The following is a 12,500-nucleotide window of genomic DNA, read 5'->3' as shown; positions in this document are numbered from 1 at the left end:
ACTGGTCCTATCTGAAGCACAAAAATCCTATGCTCCTGAAGGGAGAAATACTCCATTGAGCTCACTTTTTTTCTGTGGCCACATGGGGGAGTTCTAGCACAGCGTGCAGGAATTGAAGCATCACCTTCACAGAGTTTCATCTCAGTCTATCTCGTGACTTCCGAAAACCCAAGAGAGGAACTGGAGAAAATTAGAGTCACAGGGGATACAAATAAACAAGAAACGCCTTTGAAATCTGACAGTACAACACATGACTATTAATAATCACTAACAGACAACATTTAGGTTTAGGACAACAATTCAGTTTTATCTTTATATATACACAATGATTGTCCCATTCTTTAATAATTAAGAGACTGTATTAAAGAAACAGACTAGATTTAGATATTTGTGAACAACACATTTCTGAATATATATATATATATATATATATATATATATCTGTTCTCCTTTTTCTAAATCTTTTTTTATATATATATAATTTTATTTTAATTCTCACATAAATACCAAATGAATTATGAAATTCCAAAACAAATGACTCAATTACATTCTTTAAACATTTGGAGTAGATGTCTGGATTCTACAGATTTGGCATTCTACAGATTGTATAGTTCCAGAGTAGTAGTAATGGTCGACAAGTGTAAGGTTAAGTAGTCTGTTGCTTCCATCGCCAAATACGCCCAGAGGGCGGGGTCTGTCCTTTGACGTCACTACCCACCGCAGTAGGCCCCGCCCTCGCGCTCGGATGATATACGTCTTGCGTGGACCAGCAGGAGCTCATCATCTGGGGCCGGCTGAAAGAGGTTTATTGCGATTTTTTCATTGATTCGAGAGCTTAACACAGCTAGCAGTGTCTTGTTTGTCGTCTTAAGCTTTGCATTTACTTCATTTACCCGACGTTAGTGCTTCGGAAAGAGCGAGAGCATTGACTGTCTTACTCCGCGGAAAGCGGCTGCGGGAAGTTAACTGGGCGGGCTACAGTTATCTAAATCGACATTTATCGACGGTTTTCTCTGAGTGGTGAGTAAAAAACATATTTTTTAGTTATTCTAGTTGGCAGTGAGTGATATTTGTCTTACTTTCTCATCGACGTTGCTTTGGCTTATTTAAACGGTTAGATTGAGCGCGAGCGCGTGGCTTTGTCAGCTGACTCGCGATGTTTAAACGTGGAAAAAAATGCCAAGGTCTCTTTACGGTTACTTAACAACACCGTGTCACGGATACATGCTGTTATATGTGTAAAGGATTTATTTTTGGGGTTATTTTGGTATTTTAATAAAGCGGTTGTGATGAATAACGTCTCCGGTTTATAATCTGTTACGGGCGTGAATGAATGACGACACGTGTAACGTTAGTGCGGAGCCGGTGTTCAGACGAGCCATGCTAACGTTACCTATCAGATTGTGCTACCAACACGGTGTTTATCCTACTGTAAGGGTAGTGTACATGTTAATAAAGCCTCACACCTTATTAATATCATGCTGGAAGCAAAATCTGATTTGTAGCACTTTTCGCTATCGAGTAACGTTAATGCTACCGTCTGTTTTAACGGGAGGTAACGTTAGCTAAATCTGACAGGGTAGCACAAATCATCAGAACACCGGCGCTCTCGGAAAAGATGGATATTGCCTTGTTAACCTAAAAAGCCCTACAACATTTTTATATTGAAATAGTGTAAGATTTTATTTTCCGTTAATATCAACGAATTGTAACTGCTTAAAGCGGTAATTTTTTTCTGGTTGTTCTCGAGTAAATTGGTTCCTCAAGCTAACGTTAGCGAGGAAGTGCGTGTCTAGCGCGAGCGGGGAGAACTGGCTCAAACAGCCCTAGAGTGACAGTCAACCGCATTTCATCATTTACTTTCTGCGTTTCTTTGCCAATAAATTCTGCATTGCAGGAATGTACTGGAAAGCCACATGACACCGATGCGCTGACGGTTTGAATAGTAGTCGCTGTTTGTTGTCACAGAGCTTAAAATATTAACCAAAGCGCAGCCTTCTCGGGCTTGTAAAGCAAAGTGTCCCGATTGACTTTGATCACTGTTTTTGTAGTGCTACATATTGTGACCTTGAACGTATTGGCTTGATTATTGTAACCAAAAAGCCATCGATTTTAGTTAATGCGTAATCAGTTGCCATATGGTGTATAGATGTTATTTTAAAGAGTTTTGTTGTATGATCATGCATGCATGCATTCTGTCTGTTCTCGATGCGCCCCTTTTTTGTACAGTGAAAGAGTTTTCTAGAGACCTTCAGCTCTGCAATATGCAAAAAAAGTACTGCTAGTACTAGGCCTGTCAATATATCGACTTGTCGCGCAATATATATGCATGACCTCAATAATTTTTGGTGACGCAATATATCGCCCATTATATTTACTTAAAAATGAATGTCACCACTTTTTGTACATTCCACTTGCACCTGTGTCTTTTGCACCTTCTCGTACATAACGTGGTGTAGTCATGAGGTGCTAGTTTAAATTTAAAAAGTGCATCTGCAAAAAAAGTTTCATATGCAGATATGGTCTTGTTTAGGGATCTGTGCCTTTGTGCATATGGACATCTGACTGTTAAGTAGTGATTGTGTTTCTCAGCAATAGTGTGCACCCTCAATTCACAAAGAAAAGAAGGTCAGGAAAAAATATGTAGATGGAAAATATCTCCAAGTTTTGTGCATTTTTCTTTTTTTGTACTTGTTACTTTGCGCATTTTGTTAGAAAATGTTTTACTATTTATTCAGGTTTTTTAAGGTATCTTATATTTTGATACTTAATTTTCATGATCTAAATATTCTTAAAAATTAAAAGTTTGTTGTCATTTGGAAGTGTGTAGGCCTTCTTGCATTATTATGCCGTTACATTATGATTATATATTCAGTGGCATAAAATGGTCTTTAATATGACAATAATATCGCTAATAATATCACAATTATTTCTGGGGCAATATGTCGCACAACAAAACGTTGTTATCGTGACAGGCCTAGCTAGTACTGCTTTAGTGTGTAATATGGTGCTTTTCCATTGCATGGTACGGCTCACTTTTGGGTTGTTTTCCACTGGGTACAGTACCCGGTACTTTTTTTTTTACTACCACCTCGGTTGAGGTTCCAAGTGAACCATACCGTTACCAAAACGTGACGTGTAAACTCTGCTGATCACGGATTGGCCGGAGAGAATCGTCACTACCTGCCACACAAACACAGCAGAATCGCTCAATTTAAATCCGCACAGCCAGCGAAGGATCGAACGCAACTGTTTTGAGCAAGCGCACCTTTTTTTAAAGGGGTCCTATTATGCGCTTTTACAAAGTCTTGATTTTGTTTCGGGGGTGTACTAGAACATGCTCTCTTGCTTGGTGGTTCGAAAAATGCATTATTTTTCACATACTTCCTCTGGAAGCAGAAAGGGGCTGACTGGATCCTAGAAGTGTGAGCAAAGATTAATATAAACATTAAACATATTAGAACACTTCTTTAGAAATGTAATAATCATGCTGGTTACATATGGAAAAACCTTTATACCACATGATGGGTTTTTTTTCTTAAAGGGGTCCTATTATGCGCTTTTACAAAGTCTTGATTTTGTTTCGGGGGTGTACTAGAACATGCTCTCTTGCTTGGTGGTTCGAAAAATGCATTATTTTTCACATATTTTACATGATTAAAATACCTTTCTCCCCATCCTGGCACAAATGGCTCGATTAGTTCCGGCTTTGATGAAGGTCCACCTTCCGAAAAACAAAATGATACGGCCAGAAACGTCGCGTGTCTTGATTTTGTTTCGGGGGTGTACTAGAACATGCTCTCTTGCTTGGTGGTTCGAAAAATGCATTATTTTTCACATATTTTACATGATTAAAATACCTTTCTCCCCATCCTGGCACAAATGGCTCGATTAGTTCCGGCTTTGATGAAGGTCCACCTTCCGAAAAACAAAATGATACGGCCAGATACGTCGTGTTACACTTGTAAGAATTTTTCTAGACATGCCGAAAATTTGAGGCTACAGCACAGCAGCTCCTCTTCGTTTTCTCTGATGCTCTAACTCTGCAGCAGCACTTCTTCTTCGTCGTCTCGTCTGATGCACTCACTCAACCAAGCGTTCTAAGCACGACCTCGCCCCTCCCCCCCCCCCAGCCATTCGAATTTCTGTAGGCGGGAATTCTTTGTAATGATATTCCATTGAGCCACTTTGTGATATCACAAAGCCTGGAAAACAAATGCTGTAGTCCAAACGAGACGTTCGTTGTAGTTCTTGAAAAGGGATTAAAAAAAACCCGAAATATCTCCCTTTGGAGTGGACTTTGTGTGTGGACTTTTTTTTTTTTAATGCCCAAACGCACTACACGCTGACTAAAATTAAAAAAGGGAAAAAGCATAATAGGACCCCTTTAACAACCAAAAAGTGGCTGTTTCGTTGTTTGAGGAAGTACAGACGTTCCTCTCGTTGATGGCAGAGGAGCAGATCCAGTGAGAGCTTGATGGGGTGACGCAGAATGAAAAAGGTTTTCAGGAGTCGCGGCAATAAAGGCGGCGCAACTATAATGACATGTGAATAATCCCGGCCGCTCTAAAGCGGTACTGAACTGCTGTGGAAACGGAAACCGTGCCGAGCCGAGTCGTACCACGCAGTGGAAAAGCGCCAATAGACTTATGTCCAAGTTCTGGCCCCTCTGCAGTGAAATTGTTGCATAACATGGGAACCTTCCCACTTTCTCCTCTCTTTTTTTTTTTCCCCCCAGGAATGAGCTACCATTCACCCACCGTGTCTGTTGCACAATGGATGTCCGCTCTGTCTGCCTAATTGCCCAAGCCAAAGCAAACTGTAACAGATCTAGTCTATTCAGAGGATAGCAATAGGCCCTCACTCCACCCTCTCCCTTAACGTTACACATCAGTTTAGAGCAGAGCAGTGCAGATTCTCTCTGGTGTCTGGATTGCTTTGATTTGCTGGTTTAGCGAAGGGGTGAAGGTAGGTCTGAGGCAGAAAACTGATTTAGAAACATTGAGTACCTCAATTTTCTGGGGATTAAAATATCCAGTGTGCTGCTGCTTAAATTATTTATACATATTTGGTTCTCTTCCCTGTAAGATTGTGAAGTCCCCCCCCCCCATATAACTTGAAAACCATATACGCACAATGGTGTCGACAACTCTGGCCACAGTAACGATTTTGACCACCCTTGCCACTCAAGGGGCTCTGACAGATTATCTATGGCTCCTAGTCGTAGGCTTCATCATAGCATTTATCCTCGCCTTTTCGGTGGGTGCTAATGACGTTGCCAACTCGTTTGGTACGGCAGTGGGTTCAGGTGTAGTTACCCTTAAGCAGGCCTGTATTCTTGCTACTGTCTTTGAGACACTGGGCTCTGTGCTGCTTGGAGCCAAGGTCAGCGAGACCATCCGCAATGGCATAATCGACGTGACCATGTACAACGGCACGGAGCACGTGTTGATGGCTGGATCAGTCAGCGCTATGTTTGGTGAGTAGTTTATGAAGCTTACTACTTGTTTGTTATATATTAATGATTTTTTTTATATGAAAAATTTAGGTTTCTCTAAGTTTTTCGTTTTCACTGGCCTTCAGGCTCTGCTGTTTGGCAGTTGTTTGCTTCTTTTCTGAAGCTTCCTATTTCTGGGACCCATTGCATTGTGGGAGCTACCATTGGTTTTTCACTGGTCGCCAAAGGTCAGCAGGGCGTCAAATGGCTGGAGCTTCTTAGAATTGGTGAGTCAGCTGCATTCACAAGAACGATCCATTTGTAGTTGCACTTGTATGATTATTTTGGTAGTCAAGAAACTGGAGATGTTTGTTTCCTAACGTGTCTTTGTTCACTTACAGTTGCTTCTTGGTTCCTCTCACCTGTCCTCTCTGGCATAATGTCTGCCATTCTTTTCTACTTTGTTCGCAAGTTCATCCTGCAAAAGGTAAATAAAATGATCTTATCTTTAAACTCAGTTTTCTGTGAATGTAGAAGAAGAATATTATAAGGTCATGCCAAAGCTGGGTGTTGGCTAAGAGTGTACTTTGTCCTTTGCAGAAAGATCCAGTGCCCAATGGTCTGAGGGCCCTGCCTTTCTTCTACGCTGTTACAATGGGAATCAACCTGTTCTCCATTATGTTTACTGGAGCACCGAGTGAGTATCGCTCTATGTCTGCCTTTTGCATGTCCATTAACACCCTAACCAGATGCCCAGACTCTGCCAGACTGTGTTTACAGTGCATAAGGCAAAGCAGTGTTTAACCAGTGGGCTCTGGAGAACTCAGTGGAGCACTCATGACGTGGACATGTGGTGCCTGTATTCATGATCTCAGTCAGTGTTTTTTCCTTCTCCATCATAGGAGAGAAAAAAACAGTGGAATAAAGAATTCATGTCCATCAAAAAAAAAAACGTCAGCCACAGTAGAGAAAGCACCACATTTTTAAGTGCCGTTAACTGTTGAGCTCTCAATACTTTTGCCTTTTGAATTTGAAACCCTATTAAATGAGCAACCTTTGCTCCTTTTTGTTTTCTCTTACCCACAGGGCTCAACAATTCAAGAACTCAACTGGCCTGGGCCGTTAAATGAAGGCTTCAGGCCAGAGTATGACGCAATATGCACCCTCTGAGTGTGTACACGCATGCACTCCCAGGCGGGTGCGCTTTGCATAGGCACAGCAAGGTGCAGCATACACGCATTCACATAGCAACACGCATACCGTTGGCCTTAGACATCCTAATGCACTATGTAATGCTTCAGAGAAAGTTTTTATTATTATTATTATTTGGACAGTCTATAGCAGGGGTGGCAAACTCTGGTCCTGGTGAGCCGCAGTCCTGCAGAGCTCCGCTCCAACCCTAATAAAAACTCACCTGCCTATAGCTTCCTAGTAACCCTTCAGACCTTGATTAGCTTGTTCAGGTGTGTTTGATTAGGGTTGAAGCAAAACTCTGCAGGGCTGCGGCTCTCCAGGACTGACGTTCACCACCCCTGGTCTATAGTTATGTAAGTTAGTTATGGGAAGTCAGTATGTTTTTAAATAAAGTCCTTAAGTTAAGTACTTAAATTAAAGTTAAGTAATAAAGATTAAGTTTAATTGTTAAAAAAACCTTTTGACTTATTAATGCTAAATGCTTAGTCCATTCAGATAATGTGTAGTGGTTTTCATCTGACACACTGAGCACAATTTCTAATGACCTTAAAGATTAATAGCCTCTCAAAATTAAAAGGCTGTCCTCTAGAGCCCATTTAATCATTCCAGTGTCACTTCAGGACTCTGAATCAATCAGAATGAGTTTTCTCTTCAGCCAAATTCATCAGCTGACACACACGTCATGTAAGTTGTTTGAGCGCACCAGGTCAAAGACATGTATCCTCTCAAGTTCCCACACCAATTCAGGTTAATGTAGTTAGTCATAGTAGAAACATCTTAACATAAGCTTATCCTGATCTTTGGCCTCACTTAGTGACATCGTCATGTCATCTGCTGTTGGATTAGCTTTAAAGGAACCGCATCACCAGACACAGTCCCTTCACTCCTCCCACTCTCAGCCTGTTTAAGGCAGTTCACTCAGGTTCATTTAATCCAGAGCATCTCCCAGGACAGGACAGGACCGGACAATACCAGCACTCACCAGGGGGGGTTGAGGCATGTGGCATGTCATGAATTGTTGATCGACCTCCTTTGTCTCCTAAAGAGAGCTGAACACAGACACACATGCCCTGTAAAATTTCAGACAGTATGTAACTAGGTCGAGTTTCCTTGAAGCGGAGTGTTTGCGCTGGTACTTGGAACACCTTGTTTTTCTGGTTTTAACCATTTATGCAGTATGATGGTGACAACACACTCCAACTCACATACTGTACAAAAAGTTGAATCCATTCAAACTACTGTGGCCTGTGATATATATAAGCGTGATACGCACATCATTTCGGGGATCCATTTCTAATAACTCCATTTCCCAAACATGGTGCCTCTCAACACTTTGTTAATCATGTGCTATAACCCACCCCTGCTCCCAGTTTCAGCACACAGACATATGGTCATTCAGCAACCACAGTGCCTGGAAAGTTCTCCCCATGCAAAATACAGATGACACACAAGCCCTCTTTCTGTTTTTAATGCCAGCAGCCCTCAGCATTTGAGATCTGAGTAGGCAAACAATTATTTGTTAGTTCTCCTCTCTACTCTGTTTAGTTAGTCAACTAGTTTTTAAAATAACTTCTCTTAATAAACAACATGACTTTTTTTTCCCAGATTTTTTTTCTGAAAGTTTATACAAGTTGCCAAAAGTCAGAGCTAGTCTGCAGATTTTAGGCAGGGACAGTTGCCATATTTCCCCCAAAAAAACTCTGCTGCATGATGGGCACAGACTTCAGACTGTGATTCTATCCAGTCAGAGGAGATCAAACTTGTTTAACATTTTAAGCCGATTTTAGAATGCGTTGTTTTCATTTGTCGTGCGTCTCCTAGCAACGAGGCACATGTTTCTGCATTAGTTTATTGCTTTCATGACGTTTTGATAGAATGGTAGTGCGTGAACCCCAGTTACTGTATTATGCTTAATTTTTCTGTAACCATTTGATACATCAAGTGTCTGATGCCTAGAGTTTTAAAATCTGTTCTGATTTTTAAAAGTCGTATAGTGTATTCCAGCCTTAACTTGTATTACTCATATTCCTAATTTAAGAATAAGGAACATGATGATTGGCTACACCCTCCTGCCCCCAGTACTTCAGTGTTTGTTTTCCGGTCTGCTTCCCCTTTGGAAAAACAGACAGTGGGGTGTTTTGGTTTCCCTGGGGATATAAAGCAAACACGAAAGGCAGCAATAACAGACTTGTGGATTTGAAATTGAATGTTTTTATATTTGGCCAGACTTATTCAGCAGGACTCAAAACAGTTTACAGTGTCAAAAAGAAAATTTTATTTAAAACACCGAATCATTTGTGGGTGCTAATATTGGTAGCAGGGGTCAAAAAACTGAGTGTCTCAACAGACACCAAACAACATTCTGGTGGTGCTACAAAGGTAGAATTTTATGACACCATAAAAGTTTATTTCATGATGTCAGTTAATTATCAAAAAAATGCTTGGAACTTTTGGAACAGACACGAGGCAGTCAAAGACCACAAATGACATAATTGGCATAAACACCAGTGCCCGGCCCTCAATGACTCATAAACCATCATCCCGTAACCAGGATGAGGTATAGTGCTGAACGTGTCTGGAAAAACAACTCGTGTTATTGTGTAATAAAGGCCATGGGATAGCACATTTTATTGCGAGGTGAAGCAGGAAATGAAGCCACTTCCATTCATTCATCCCACTGCATGATTGTGGTCTGGCTGCTCCCCCTTTTGTGGGGGAGTGTTTGTCAGACTACGTTGATGTGAGCATGAATGCATTCCCTGCCTAACTCGCATGCACAGGGCTGCATTTTCACACCATGAGCAGGAACCATGCCAGACTGCCAGACTTGATAACTGGGCCCTATTCGTTGGCCTTTCTCTTATTTCCGTCATTCACCCCCTCACCTCCTCTGGCCACACCTGTTCAGTCCCTTTAGATGCTGCCAAGTCATTTGGGTGTTGGGGAAAGTTCAGCTGTTCCTCACATACCTCAGTGCTCTATTCAAAGAGTGTGGTGCTCCTTGTGTCTTGTCTCCTGAGATTGAACTAAAGTTGCATAACCAAAGCACGCAGCGGCACAGCATTCCCTGCAGTAGTGCATGCATGTGGCAAGGCACGGGAGTTTATGCCCGACTGCTCCCTGTCCTCTTATCTCTCAACCTCTGTTTATTTTTCACAGCCCTACTCTAATAAGGCCATATTTTTTCAGTTTCATTTGGACAAAGTCTTACTCTGAATATTTCTAGTACCTTTTTTTTTCACCCCCTTTTTGGTCTTGTGAACCTATATTGAGGCATTTCTTTTTTTGTCTGTCTGTGGTTTTGGACCCTGTGGGGAATACGTAAATGGCCGACTTGCTCAGCCAGCACTCTTCCTTGAGCATGCAGCATGCATTCTTCATCACCGCAGCTAACACCGCAGTTTTGGCTCAACCTTGCTATAGGAGTGGTAACATTTTTTTCCCCCCACCCATCCTCCCAAAGAGGTGGGGGGGATATCTTGCCGCAAAAGCCTTTTAAAGGGGTCATAGGATGCTACATGCACTTTTACAAGTTGTTTGAACTGAAATGTGTGTTGGCAGTGTGTGTACACAACCACCCTATAATGATAAAAATTCACCCAGTGTTTTTTTTTTAATCTGGTTAAATGTTTTCACCTTCCTCAAATCGAGCCGATCTCAGATGCCTGTCTGTGTGATGTCACACAGACAGGCCCCTCCCACGATAGTTTGATTGACCGTAGCGTTTCAGCACAGACTGGACTGGTGTCTTACCTCAGACCCGCCCTGAGTGAGCGGTCATCAGTCCGCCATTGTTTCATGGCTGGAGCAGATAAATTATCATTTTCCTGTATCCTTGCACATGCCATGCAAAAGTACTGGGTTTATTTGGTTAGTTGTGAAATGTAGTAAAAAGTATTTTAACAACCTTATCTCAGTTACAGTTCACGGTAACTGAATTTTAATGGCAAGCATATGTTCGGACAAAAACACACAAAATATTTGAACAAAATGCACTTTCAAGAAATACCAGCTTTAGGTTAGGATGGTCTGTTTGTTGTAATACCATTCTTTAACACAAACAAACCAAGTCATCTAGTCTTTATCTAAAGCTGTATAGTCTGGCTGTGCACTGACAGCCTAATTGGGTCAGAGTGATCCAATAATTGGTCTTTGGCTAGTGAACTGGAATAGCCGTGGTCCAGCTGAGGTGTTGACGGGGAAGTAAAATTTTCAATTAGCCCATGAATTAATCACCCTCAAGTCATGCTAGGTGTATGACTTTCTTCTTTCAGACGAATCCAGTCGGGGAGTTATATTAAAAAAATTGTCTTTGATCTTTCAAGCCGTTTAATGCCACTCAGCGGGTGTTGCATGCATCAGTCCAAAAGAAGTTAAATAAAAAGCGCCCATACATTAAAAAAGTCTCTCACACGGCTCCGGGGGGTGAACAAAGGCCTCCTGTAGCAAATAGATGTGTTTTTGTAAGAAAAATATCCATATTCAAAACGTAATAATCACTTTAATCTAGCTTGGGCAGTTGTACATAGAAGCAGCTCCGGGCTGATGACGTATGAGAAAAAACAAAACAATAAAATTGAATTCAGATGGATAAAAGTATATAAATAAGACGTTAATTAATGAATACAAAAATAGTGAGTAGAAAAATGTAATGAAAACAGTCTTTTCTAAATATTTTGTGTTCATTCAGTATATGAGGATGATCATATTTGGGAGGTCTGTGGCAACTAAAAGATTGAAAGCCCCTGTATTATAATATAAATTAATTAAATGGATGTTTATTTCTGCGTTATCTGTGCAAATTTAAGGTACTCGTCTGTTACCTTTTTTATATTTGCTAGCAAGTTTGGAGCTGACCATCTATCTTATTTGATATACAGGTGAAGTAAAGTCTTCCAGTCCCACTGAGAGCCCTCTGATGGAGAAGAGGGAGCTGCATGAAGCTCACAGTCCCATCCTGAAACCTGTCCCTGAGGAGTCCAGTGCCATGCCCTCTATCACCCCCTCGGCCCCTCCTCTTTCTGAGGAGCGCAGGGTCACCTTTGACATTGGAGATTCAGATGACGCAGATCAGAAGGACTGCAAAGAGTCAGAGACGGGCAGTGGTGAGTCTGTAGGGCCTCGCGTGCCATGTCAATCATGACGTACGTTTACTGTTTTTGTCGAAGATCGATCATGTAACTTGATTCTGTTTCTAGCAGCTCCGAAGACTGCCCATGCTCATTTCACCACCGGCCCCACTCACATTCCTAGCAATGGTTACTCTCAGTACCACACAGTTCACAAGGACTCCGGCCTCTACAAGGACCTGCTGCACAAACTCCATCTGGCAAAAGTGGGAGACTGCATGGGGGAGGGTGGCGACCGGCCCATCCGCCGCAACAACAGCTACACCTCCTACACCATGGCCATCATCGGTATGCACGGAGACTTCAAGCCCAAAGAAGCTGACTTCCGTGGTTCTGAAGATGGAGACAAGGAAAATGCCAGTGCTCATGAGAGGAAGCGCATCCGCATGGACAGCTACACGAGTTACTGCAACGCAGTGGCGGAGAATGGTGCACCTGAAGGTCTCGGTGATGGTGAGGTTGCTTTGGAGATTGCCGATGATGATGCTGGGAGCAGCCGTAGTTCTTTGGACGAGGATAGAGCCGATGCTGACAGACCTGAAGTGTCAATGCTCTTCCAGTTCCTTCAAATTCTCACTGCCTGCTTTGGCTCCTTTGCTCACGGAGGAAATGATGTCAGGTAATGCAGCATTGTACTGCACAGTGCTCAAAAAAGATTTAAGAATGCTTTATAATCTTAAGCACTTCAAGCAATTTAACTTATCTTTTGTTTTCAGTAACGCAATTGGTCCCCTGGTTGC

The 12,500-nt window shown here is 41.9% G+C and overlaps 1 protein-coding gene across 1 annotated transcript in view; it reads left to right on the top strand.

Annotated features, from left to right (window-relative positions):
* Positions 1-740: 740 nt before the first annotated feature.
* The window catches only part of LOC107567437 (sodium-dependent phosphate transporter 1-B-like), a 32,998-nt gene continuing 21,238 nt past the window's right edge, over positions 741-12,500 (top strand). Inside the window, exons 1-7 of the mRNA XM_016253112.1 lie at positions 741-1,020; positions 4,739-5,479; positions 5,584-5,724; positions 5,839-5,924; positions 6,038-6,134; positions 11,512-11,736; positions 11,830-12,379. Coding sequence (XP_016108598.1) covers positions 5,137-5,479; positions 5,584-5,724; positions 5,839-5,924; positions 6,038-6,134; positions 11,512-11,736; positions 11,830-12,379 — 1,442 coding nt within the window. The 5' untranslated portion in view covers positions 741-1,020; positions 4,739-5,136. The remainder of the gene's footprint in view (positions 1,021-4,738; positions 5,480-5,583; positions 5,725-5,838; positions 5,925-6,037; positions 6,135-11,511; positions 11,737-11,829; positions 12,380-12,500) is intronic.

The sequence above is a fragment of the Sinocyclocheilus grahami genome, unplaced genomic scaffold (genome assembly GCF_001515645.1).
Source record: "Sinocyclocheilus grahami isolate Dianchi unplaced genomic scaffold, SAMN03320097.WGS_v1.1 scaffold1159.1, whole genome shotgun sequence".
NCBI classification, from domain to species: Eukaryota; Metazoa; Chordata; class Actinopteri; order Cypriniformes; family Cyprinidae; genus Sinocyclocheilus; species Sinocyclocheilus grahami.
Note: the sequence above shows the minus strand (reverse complement) of the source record. Positions and strands in the feature narration are given on the sequence as shown.